Source organism: Trichosurus vulpecula, chromosome 4 (assembly GCF_011100635.1).
Source record: "Trichosurus vulpecula isolate mTriVul1 chromosome 4, mTriVul1.pri, whole genome shotgun sequence".
In the NCBI taxonomy this organism is placed as follows: Eukaryota; Metazoa; Chordata; class Mammalia; order Diprotodontia; family Phalangeridae; genus Trichosurus; species Trichosurus vulpecula.
In genome coordinates this window covers 416,188,399-416,200,709 of record NC_050576.1, presented here as the reverse complement: position 1 = coordinate 416,200,709, position 12,311 = coordinate 416,188,399, and the positions used below count along the sequence as shown (strand labels likewise).

The 12,311-nt window shown below is 40.0% G+C and overlaps 1 protein-coding gene across 1 annotated transcript; it reads right to left on the bottom strand.

Annotated features, from left to right (window-relative positions):
• Positions 1-8,910: 8,910 nt before the first annotated feature.
• Positions 8,911-9,723, bottom strand: LOC118847354 (myeloid cell surface antigen CD33-like). Its single transcript, XM_036755815.1, has one exon. The coding sequence runs from the start codon at positions 9,721-9,723 to the stop codon at positions 8,911-8,913; it is 813 nt and encodes a 270-aa protein (XP_036611710.1).
• Positions 9,724-12,311: the final 2,588 nt, after the last annotated feature.

The following is a 12,311-nucleotide window of genomic DNA, read 5'->3' as shown; positions in this document are numbered from 1 at the left end:
ACAGTTATTTGGAGGGGTTTGGGGAAGAGCTCAAGCAAGTCCTTGCTTTTACTCTGCCATCTTGCCTCCACGCTCCCCCCTCCCCCCCATCAGGAGTCTTTTGGAATTCTCTTGGATCATTGCATTGCTGAGAAGAGCTCAGTCTATCATAGTTGATCAATGCACAATGTTGCAATTACTATGTACAATGTTCCTCTGGTTCTGTTCACTTCACTCAGCATCAGTTCATGTAAGTCTTTCTAGGTTTTTCTGAAATCCACATGCTCCTCATTTCTTATGGAACAAAAGTATTCCATTACATTCACATACCACAACTTGTTCAGCCATTCCCCAATTGATGGGCAGTTGCCCATTGTGCTGGGGTGGTGGCCTGGCCTAGTTGCCTCTGTTTTGCTCGTGTCTTGGGGCTGGCAATTTGCTTGCTGTGCTGGAACTAGCAGCTTTGCTACTGGCCTCTTGTGTCACTGGCCTGCTGAGCCATGACAGTGGGGCCTTGGTTGATGATCTGTGCTGTGGCTAAGAGCCTTTCACTTGCTTGTCTGGACACTGTCTGTGCCAGGCTGTGCTCTCCTTTTACCCAAGTGAGACAAACCTTTCCTGAAGTCCTTCTAAGTTCTCTTGGGGTGGAAAATTGTGTCACTCAGTCTTTAGGTGGATTCTCTTGCTCCAGAATTTATTTAGAGATTTGATTTAATGTTGTTTCCAAGGGAAGCTGGGGAGAGCTCTGGCAACTTCCTGGCTTCTCTCAGTTGTCTTGGCTCTGTCCCCCTCCCTCATTTTCATTTTAAATTGCAAAAAAATTTTAAAATCTCAGTGTAGCATTGAAAACTTAGTTTTTTATTCAATTCACTAGACCTTAACCTCTGAAAGGAGAAAATAAGAAAATTATATTCCTTAAATTTCTCTGTCTCTGAGTACTATGAAGCTTCTTGCTACTCTGATTAAATGATCTAACTTCATGCTCAATTATGTTAATTAAATGCTTTATATTCTGGTTCCTTACTTTATGGATATAGTTATATTCAGTGCCCTAATGATTATATGTGTATACATATCTCTATCTATGGACGACAGTAGTTTAGTGAGATTTATATATTTTTAAGTTTTCAGAAGTTAAACTTCAGTAAAAATTCTGTAATTCACTCTAACAAATCAATCAAACAAAAAACGGATTCAGTATCTTTATATTTTTTAATTGTGACAAAACTTTCTATCTATAAGATATAGGATAGGTAGCGAACAAATGAATTATTTTTCTGTTAATACTAGAATTCCATTCAATTAAACAAACACGTTTAAACACAGTGCTTTCTATATATAAGGCATGATGCAAAAGGATATTCATAAATTTAGTTATCCTTTTCTCTCATAGATAGATGCTTGACCTTTTGTGAAATATACATGTGCATATAACATAATTAAAATAAACATATACTTTTAAGTACACATATGTACATTATTTAATTATGCATTTATCATATCTCTCAAACTGGTGTTTTTGTGTCAATACATCCCATTTTTCTCACTGACTCAAAATGGAAATTAAATCCTGAATTTCACTAATGAATAAATCTTTCAATTAATATTAATTACTATGGTGAATTCTAAAAATGTTAAAAATATTTCTGGTAATTAAAAATTGTTTCAGAGAAATCTCATTTTCCAGGGCTGATCATTAAATAAACATATTATATTTTTCATACATCTAAAAACAGCACTGTTCTACATCTTATCTTGGTTACCCATTTTTAGTTCAGTGGTGAATATTTTAAGTGTAGCCTTGAGAGCCAAAGACACATTGTAGTATGATGAGAGCAACTCCAAAGTTCAAGAAGCTTTTCAGGAAGATAAAATGAATATAATTTTTTTTTGGGAAATGTCAACTTTATTCAAACAGTTACAGCCAAAACATTGGAGTTTTAAAATAGAATGGTTAAGGATTGTACACTATAAAACCAGAAATAGTATGGTATTTTCCTATAACATCTTGACATAAAATTATGGCCTTACCATAGCATAGCATTGCATTAAGTTGTAGCAAACAATGAAATGTTCAGAGATAATTCAAAATGAGAGTTAGTGTTATGAAGTAAGAATAAGGCAATTTGAAAGAGTAGAAAGTAACATAGAGGTCTGAACTTCCAATTAAGATGATGTTAAAACGTCCTGGAGGAGCCCAGCTTCCTTACAAACACATGAGCAAAGATCTAAAAGTGTACCCAAAGGAAGAGCAGTACAGAAGATCAAAGAAAATGAGCAAAGGGTGCCTTGAGGACTTCACTAGACTTTCAGAAACTTTTGCATGTTCTGAGCAGACACAAGCTAGAGGAATTGGAAACAACAGTCTAAACTTAGAAATCAGATTAGGAGACAAGGCCAGTGTAATGCTCAGGCAACCTGCACCAGAACTACAACAGAAGAGGTTAGCAAAGTACCTAGGCTGTGCGATGACCAAACACACAATGGTTTGCATAGCAGGAAACAAGGCAAGTGTAGAACCTAGTTAGCTAGCTGGGGGCCTTGCAGGAGGCCATATGACCAGTGAAATCTATAATATGTTATGGTTGAGGCCTACCAGGGCCACAATTGGGGGCAGAGCTGACTCCTGGTTGGAGATTGTACAAGAAGAAAGAGACAGTGAATAGCAGAGGGTAAAAGCAGGGATTCCAGTAGTGAGAGCAGCCTGGACTTAATCATCCCACCCAGAATGGCAGTAGTGGTAACATCCAAACTGGAGAACAGACAGGGTAAAACAGAGGTTGCCCACCCAATTCATGAATACAAAAGTGAGCAGAATTTGGCACTAGCAAAAAATCTCAGAATAAAGCCAGAGGCTTAAAATATGAATATAAAAAAGATAAACTCAATGAAGAGATATTGTGGGTTGAGAAGCCCAAAATGTAACCCTGAAAGACGAGAATAACACTATAGCAAGTAAATTTTCAGAAGAAAAAAATAGCCCATCTACAAGAACTGTAGGAACTGTAGGAAGAAATTAAGACATAAAAAAGAAAATTAGAAATATTTAAAAAATGGAAGGAGAATAGTTTAGAACAGAAACTGGAAAACCTTACCCAAATAGTTGACTCCTTAAAGAATAGGATGGAGGAAACAGAAACAAATGATGTCATGGATCAACAAGAAAGAATAGCGTAGTTAAAAAAACCTAAAAACAAAAAAATAACAAAAGAGCATTATGGTAACTACTATTAAAAACAACTAGCCTGAAAAATAGGTATAAGAGATATTTTAAGAATACTGAACTCCTTTTAAAAAAATGACCAAACAAAAAACTTTGACACTGTATTTCAAGAAACATTGAAAGAAAGCTGCCTACATCTATTTGAATCAGAGAACAATATGAAAATTGACAGTCTACCAATTGCCTCCTGAAAGCAACCCCAAGTTAAAAACACTTAGTAGTACCATAGCCAAAATCTAGAGCTTCCAGATCAAAGAAAAAAAAATGCAAAGAGCTTGAAAGAGTTCTCATAAGAAATCAGTCAGTTAAGATCACACAAAACCATATTACAATAACTACAAAGAGGAGGAAATCTAGGAATACAATGTTTTCTTTTTTAATTTTTTATGTTTAATTTAATTTATTTAATATATTTAGTTTTCAGCATTGATTTTCACAAGAGTTTGAATTACAAATTTTCTCCCAATTTCTACCCTCCCCCCCCCACTCCAAGACGGAATATATTCTGGTTGCCCTGTTCCCCAGTCAGCCCTCCCTTCTGTCACCCTACTCCCCTCCCATTCCCTTTTCCCTTCCTTTCTTGTAGGGCAAGATAAATTTCTACGCCCCATTGCCTGTGTATCTTATTTTCTAGTTGCATGCAAAAACTTTTTTTTTGTTTTTGAACATCTGTTTTTAAAACTTTTAGTTCTAAATTTTCTCCCCTCTTCCTTTCCCACCCACCCTCCCCAAGAAGTCGAGCAATTCAACCTAGGCCATATGTGTATCATTATGTATAACCCTTCCACACTACTCATGTTGTGAAAGACTAACTTCATTTTGCTCCTTCCCAACCCATCCTGCTTTATTGAATTTTCTCCCTTCACCCTGTCCCCTTTCCAAAGTGTTTGTTTTGATTACTTCCACCCCCATCTGCCCTCCCCTCCATCATCCCCCCCTTTTATTTTTATTTTATTTTTTTTTATCTTCCTCCCTCTTCTTTCCTGTGGGGTAAGATACCCAACTGAGTATGTATGGTATTCCCTCCTCAGGCCAAATCTGATGAGAGCAAGGTTCACTCATTCCCCCCTCACCTGCCCTCTCCTCTCCTCCCACAGAACTGCTTCCTCTTGCCACTTTTATGCGAGATAATCCACCCCGTTCTATCTCTCCCTATCTCCCTCTCTCAGTATGTTGCTCTCTCATTCCTTAATTTCATTTTATTTCTTTTAGATATCTTCCCTTCATCTTCAACTCACCCTGTGTCTGCTTTCTCTCTTTTACATATATATATACACACATATACATACATACACATACATACATATACACATAGATATATACATACATACACATTCACTTATATATATACATGAACATATATATATATATATATATATATATATATATATATATATATATGCATATTCCCTTCAGCTACCCTAATACTGAGGTCTCATGAATCATACATGTCATCTTTCCATGTAGGAATGTAAACAAAACAGTTCAACTTTAGTAAGTCCCTTGTAATTTCTGTTTCTTGATTACCTTTTCATGCTTCTCTTGATTTTTGTGTTTGAAAGTCAGATTTTCTATTCAGTTCTGGTCTTTTCACTGAGAAAGCTTGAAAGTCCTCTATTTTATTGAAAATCCATATTTTGCCTTGGAGCATGATACTCAGTTTTGCTGGGTAGGTGATTCTAGGTTTTAATCCTAGCTCCATTGACCTCCGGAATATTGCATTCCAAGCCCTTTGATCTCTTAATGTAGAAGCTGCCAGATCTTGGGTTATTCTGATTGGGTTTCCACAATACTCAAATTGTTTCTTTCTGGCTGCTTGCAGTATTTTCTCCTTGATCTGGGAGCTCTGGAATTTGGCGACAATATTCCTGGGAGATTTCTTTTTGGGATCTATTTGAGGAGGCGATCGATGGATTCTTTCAATTTCTATTTTGCCCTGTGGCTCTAGAATATCAGGGCAGTTCTCCTTGATAATTTCTTGAAAGATGTTATCTAGGCTCTTTTTTTGATCATGGCTTTCAGGTAGTCCAATAATTTTTAAATTATCTCTCCTGGATCTATTTTCCAGGTTAGTGGTTTTTCCAATGAGATATTTCACATTGTCTTCCATTTTTTCATTCCTTTGGTTCTATTTTATAATATCCTGATTTCTCATCAAGTCACTAGCTTCCACTTGCTCCAATCTAATTTTTAAAGTAGTATTTTCTTCAGTGGTCTTTTGGACCTCCTTTTCCATTTGGCTAATTCTGCTTTTCAAGGCATTCTTCTCCTCATTGGCTTTTTGGAGCTCTTTTGCCATTTGAGTTAGTGTGTTTTTTAAGGTGTTGTTTTCTTCAGTGTATTTTTCAGTATTTTTTTGGGTCTCCTTTAGCAAGTCATTGACTTGTTTTTCATGGTTTTCTTGCATCCTTCTCATTTCTCTTCCCAATTTTTCCTCTACTTCTCTAACTTGCTTTTCCAAATCCTTTTTGAGCTCTTTCATGGCCTGGGACCAGTTCATATTTTTCTTGGAGGCTTTTGTTGTAGGCTCTATGACTTTGTTGTCTTCTTTAGGCTGTATGTTTTGGTCTTCTTTGTCACCAAAGAAAGAATCCAAAGTCTGAGACTGAATCTGGGTGTGCTTTCACTGCCTGGCCATATTCCCAACCAACTAACTTGACCCTTGAGTTTTTCAGTGGGGTATGACTGCTTGTAGACTAACGAGTTCTATGTTTCACGTTTGGGGGGGGGAGGTGCCAGCTCTGTCACACCAGCACTACTCCTTCCCCAAGAACCCACAGCCCGGGCTGGGCTTAGATCTTCAGCAGGCTGTGCACTCCTGCTCTGATCCGCCACTTTATTCCTCCCACCAGGTGGGCCTGGGGCTGGAAGCAGCAGCAACTGTAGCTGCCCCACCTCTGCTGCCCCCAGGGCTGGAAGCCGAACCAGGAACTCCTTCCACTCCCGCAGCTTTTCCCACTAACCTTCTCCGCAGTCTTTGGTGTTTGTGGGTTGAGGAGTCTGGTAACTGCCGCAGCTCACATGTTCTGGGCGCTAGGGGCCCCATCCGCCCGACTCCAAATTTGGTTGTTCCACCCCGCTCAGGCTGGTCTCTGCTCCACTCCGTTCCCAGCTCCCAGCTCCCAGCTCCTTGTGGGATAGACCTCACCCAGAGACCATCCAGGCTGTCCTGGGCTGGAGCCCTGCTTCCCTCTGTTGTTTTGTGGGTTCTGCCATTCTAGAATTGGTTCAGAGCCATTTTTTATAGGTTTTTGGAGGGACTCGGTACGGAGCTCACACTAGTCCCTGCTTACCAGCCGCCATCTTGGCTCTGCCCCCTCTCTTGCCACTTTTATGTGAGATAATTTACCCCATTCTATCTCTCCCTTTCTCCCTCTCTCAATATATTCCTCTCTCATCCCTTAATTTGATTTTATTTCTTTTAGATATCATCCCTTCATCTTCAACTCACCCTGTGCGCCCTCTCTCTCTCTCTCTCTCTCTCTCTCTCTCTCTCTCTCTCTCTCTCTCTCTTTCTCTCTCTCTCTCTCTCTATATATATATATACACATACATATATACATACATACCTACACATATACATATATACACACACACATACATATATACATACATACCCACACATATACATATATATATACACACACACACATATACATACACACACACATATATATGTGTGTGTGTGTGTATATATACATATACATATACATATATATATATATATATGCATATTCCCTTCAGCTACCCTAATACTGAGGTCTCATGAATCAAACACATAATCTTTCCATGTAGGAATGTAAACAAAGTAGTTCAACTTTAGTAAGTCCCTTGCAATTTCTTTTTCTTGGTCTTTTTCTTGATTACCTTTTCATGCTTCTCTTGATTCTTGTGTTTGAAAGTCAGATTTTCTATTCAGCTCTGGTCTTTTCACTGAGAAAGCTTGAAAGTCCTCTATTTTATTGAAAATCCATATTTTGCCTTGGAGCATGATACTCAGTTTTGCTGGGTAGGTGATTCTAGGTTTTAATCCTAGTTCCACTGACCTCTGGAATATCGTATTCCAAGCCCTTCTGTCTCTTAATGTAGAAGCTGCTAGATCTTGGGCTATTCTGATTGTGTTTCCATAATACTCAAATTGTTTCTTTCTGGCTGCTTGCAGTATTTTCTCCTTGATCTGGGAGCTCTGGAATTTGGCGACAATATTCCTAGGAGTTTTCTTTTTGGGATCTATTTGAGGAGGTGATTGGTGGATTCTTTCAATTTCTATTTTGCCCTGTGGCTCTAGAATATCAGGGCAGTTCTCCTTGATATCTTGGTTCTTTTTTTGATCATGGTTTTCAGGTAGTCCAATAATTTTTAAAGTATCTCTCCTGGATCTATTCTTCAGGTCAGTGGTTTTTCCAATGAGATATTTCACATTGTCTTCCATTTTTTCATTCCTTTGGTTCTGTTTTATAATATCTTGATTTCTCATAAAGTCGCTAGCTTCCGCTTGCTCCAATCTAATTTTTTTTTGAAATATGTGATTCTTTATTTTTAATGCAAGCTGTTTCATATAAAATCTTGTTCTATTCTGTTGCATATATGCAAATGCTTGTATTTATAATTATCAAAATCATAATAAAAAATTTAAAATTATATGAAGAAAATTCCTGGAATTTCAAGTTAATGAAATTCAAATAAACATTGTCTTATGATCCTATGAGAGCCTATACTCTCACAGGACAGAAAAAGATAAGAATTGGTCTAGTCCCTGACCTCAAGGAGCAGACATTCTACTGGGGATGGGGAAGATGGGGCATACAGAACCTCTTCAAATAAATGTAGCATAAGGTGGCAAGACAGAGCAAAGGAATCATCCGGCAAAGTGTTCTGGGAAAAGTTTGGGAGGGAGAGAGGTCATTTAGGACCTGGTTTCAGGAGTGGCTTGCTTGTGGCAGGAGGCAGGGACCTGAGGGGAATGGGGAACAACTCTACCAACAGATGGACGTGAGAGGTCAAGATCAGGCTCTAGCCGTCTAGTGTGACGACACATTATCTTTGGCCCGATGACTGTCCAATTGCTCTCAGTCATGGATGTCCACTGAGGGAAGGGTGAAGCCAAAGGCTCTTCTTCCTTCTTGCTGAAGCCTTCTCCAGGCTCAACCTTGCCCACATAGGCAAAGCGACTATAGGCAAATCACTGTCCAGCTCCAGGCCTCAGTTTCTTCAAATATAATGTGAGGGGCTGAAGTAAACAACTTTCAAAGTCTCACTTGGATCTAACTCTATGAACCCACCAATAGAAGAGGAGCTTCTCCCTGTGATTGGCTTCTGAGGCAGCCAAGGTGCCAGGCTCCCAGACAAAGAATCCAGGAACCCTGGTGGCTGCTGGGGCTGTTGTCCCTGTTCCCTTCCTCCACCTCCTCCTCTCTATTGCAGCTGTAGCTGCTGCCTGCCATACTTCTCTTCTTTCCCCTCCTAAATATTTATTGTCTTTTCTGATAAGGAAACTAAAGGCCAGAGAAGGGAAGTGGTCCAGTCAGCCAAAGTAGGATGTCAGGGCATGGGCTAGAACTCAGGTCTTATGACACCCAGGCCCCTATGTCTGGCATTTTCCATTCTCAGTCCTGATTCTATCTTTGGCACAGGCTTGAAGACCAGGTGTGGGGAGGGATTGAGGGTCCACAATGAGCACAGGTGCCTTGGCTGTTCTCACTTTGTCCTTAGTCATTTCCGCTCCTGCTATAATAGAGGTAGGTGAGGCCATAGGTGAGGAGGAAGCCAATTCCCATAAGGGCCCCTCGGACCAGGGTCAGTACCAGAGGCCAAGAGCTCTTCTGTTCCCCAGCCATCATGACCTGGACCATTCTCTCTAGGCTTACTCTGGCCCCTGGGAGTGTCACTTGACAGGTAAGATTAGAGCCATGGTCCTGGGGCCTTGCAGTGAAGGCCAGCTCAGAGAAACAAAGGGTTTCTCTGATGATTTCCTGGGAAGGGAGGAAAGCCCCTGTCCAAGAGAAAATAGGGGGTGTCCCACACTCAAAGGCTAAGGGGGCAATACAAATCACTTTCACTAAGTGTCCAGGCTCCAAGGTCCTTGGACTGTAGATGTCTGGCTTCTGTGTCAGAGCTTTCACACTCACATTAACCAAATAACTTTTGTAACTGAATTTCAAATTCTCTCCTCTCACTATCCAGAAGAAGTATTGCCCACTGTCCCTTTTCTGGACATCGATGATGCTCAGGGTGCAGTTGTTCTTTGTAAGGTCCCCAACAAGATGGAATCGCCCCCTGGCCTCCTCCTGCACCTCCCGGATTGGGTCATTTGTTGCCACTGGCTTGTTGCTGTTAATGTTGGCTCCCTCCTTGAACCAGTATCCAAAAGCGTTGAAGCTACGGATTATGGCATATGAATTGTGGGAGAAAGAACAAGGGACCTGGATGCACAGTCCTTCTTGTACTGTCACTGATGCTGGGGCCTCCAGCTCATACCCTGGTTTCTGGGACAAAGACCCTTCATACTGTTGTGTTGTCATTTTGTTGTTTTGTGTTTGCTTTCGTGCTTCATGCCTTCATCTGTTGTATTGATGTACATTCCCCCACTTTCTGTTAGTGTACTGAATTTTTTATTCTGGGTGCAGCCCTTGAATAATTATTTTATTTTAATGCAGCCCTAAGATAACCTAAGTTTGGACAGCCCCGGTCTGGGGAAAAGGTCCCAATTCTGCGTGTCTTCCTCTCCCTCATTGAGCCTCTGGATGCTGTGGCTTGCTCTCCCAGGGCAGGAAGTCCAGCGACCCAATCTAATTTTTAAGGTAGCATTTGGTTCAGTGGTCTTTTGGACCTCCTTTTCCATTTGGGTAATTCTGCCTTTCAAGGCATTCTTCTCCTCATTGACTTTTTGGAGCTCTTTTGCCATTTCAGTTAGTCTATCTTTTAAGGCGTTGTTTTCTTCAGCATTTTTGGGGTCTCCTTTAGCAAGTCATTGACTTGTTTTTCATGGTTTTCTCACATCACTCTCATTTCTCTTCCCAATTTTTCCTGTACTACACAGCAAATTCTGCCACACCAGCACTCCTCCTCCCCCAAGAACCGGCAACTGGGACTGCAACTCAGACCTAAGCAGGCTTTGCACTTCTGCTGTGATCCTCACTTAATTCCTCCCACCTGGTGGTCCTGGGGCCAGAAGCAACTGCAGCTGTAGTTTTGTAGCTGCACCTCCTTTGCCACCCCTGGGGCAGTGGCCAAACTACGAACTCCTTTCACTCTGTCCCCCGCAGCTTTTCCCACTAACCTTCTCTGTTGTCTTTGGTGTTTGTGGGTTGACAAATCTGGTAACTGCCACAGCTCACTGATTCAGGGTGCTAGGGTCTGTTCAGATGGGCACCCTGTCTGGTTGGTCTGGGTGCAGCCCATGCTGGGCTCTGCTCTGCTCCGTTCCCAGCTCTGTGTGATAGACCTTACCCAGCGATCATCCAAGCTGTCCTGGGCTGGAGCCCTGCTTCCCCCCAGTATTCTGTGGGTTCTGCAGTTATAGAGTTTGTTCAGAGCCATTTTTATGGGTATTTGGAGGGTCCTCGGGTAGAGCTCTAGGCAAGTCCCTGCTTTCCAGCTGCCATCTTGGCTCCCCCCCTTCCACTCCCCTATTCTTAAGAAAGCAAGTAATTTGATAAGGATTATACGCATGCAGCAATGCAAAACATTTCCACATTAGCCATGTTGCAAGAGAAAATTTAGGCCCCCAAACCCCAAAATAATAAAGAATTTAAAAAAGAATATTTCAATTTGCCTTTGGATTCCATTGTTTCTTTCTCTGAAGGTGGATAGCATTCTCTGTCACATCCTTTGAAATCATTTTAGATTCTTGTATTGTGGAGAATATCTAAATCATTTAGAGTTGAGCAACATACTATATTGTTGTTACTATGTACAATGTTCTCCTGGTTCTGCTCACTTCACTTTGCATCAGCTCATGTAAATCTTTCTAGTTTTTTTTTTTTTCTGAAAGTGTCCTAATGGTTATTTCTTATAGCACAATTGTATTCCATCGTAATCACATACAAAAACTTGTTCATCCATTCCTCAATTGATGTACATCCCCTCAATTTCCAATTCTTTGCTACCACGAAAAGAACTGATATGAATATTTCATATATATATATATAATTTTCCTTTTTCTTTGATCTCTTTGGGGTACAGACCTAGTAGTGGTATTGCTGGGTATACACAATTTGATAGTCTTTTGGGCATAGCTCCAAACTGGTCTCTAGAATGGTTGAATCAGTTCACAATTCCACCAAAAGTGCATCAGTGTCCCTACTTTTCATATCCCCTGCAACATTTGTCATTTTCCTTCTCTGTCATATTAGGAATCTGATAGGTATGAGGTGGTAATTCAGAATTGTTTTAATTTGCATTTCTCTAATCAATAGTATTTTAGAACATTTTTATATGAATATAGATAGCTTTGATTTCTTCTACTGAAAACTGCCTGTTCATATCATTTGATGATTTATCAATTGGGGAATGACTCATACTCTTATAAATTTGATTCAGTTCTCCATGTATTTGAGAAATAGGCCTTTGTTAGATAAATGTTGTAAAAATTTGTTCGCAGTTTCCTGCTTTCCTTCTAATCTTGATTATATTAGTTTTGTTTGTGCAAAACTTTTAAAATTTGATGTTATCAAAATTATCTATTTAACTCCCGTAATGCTCTGTATCTTTTGTTGGGTATTATACATAAATCTGACAGGTAAAATATTCCAGGTTTCCCAAATTTGCTTATGATATCACCTTTTATATCTAAATCATGTACCCATGCTGACCTTATTTGAGAAGTATATGGTATGAGGTGTTGGTCTACACTTAGTTTCTGCCAAACTTCTTTCCAGTTTTCTAAGCAATTTTTGTCAAATAGTGATTTCTTTTCCCAAAGTCTTGGATGTTTGGGTTTGTCAAATACTAAATTGCTATGGTCTTTTCCTTTTGGATATTGTCTACTTAACCTATTCCAGTTACCCATCACTCAATTAGTTAGCCAGCACCTGATTGTTTATCAGGGGTGGGGAACCCATGGCCTCAAGGTCACATGTTCTCACTTTACAGAACAAATTCCCTTAAT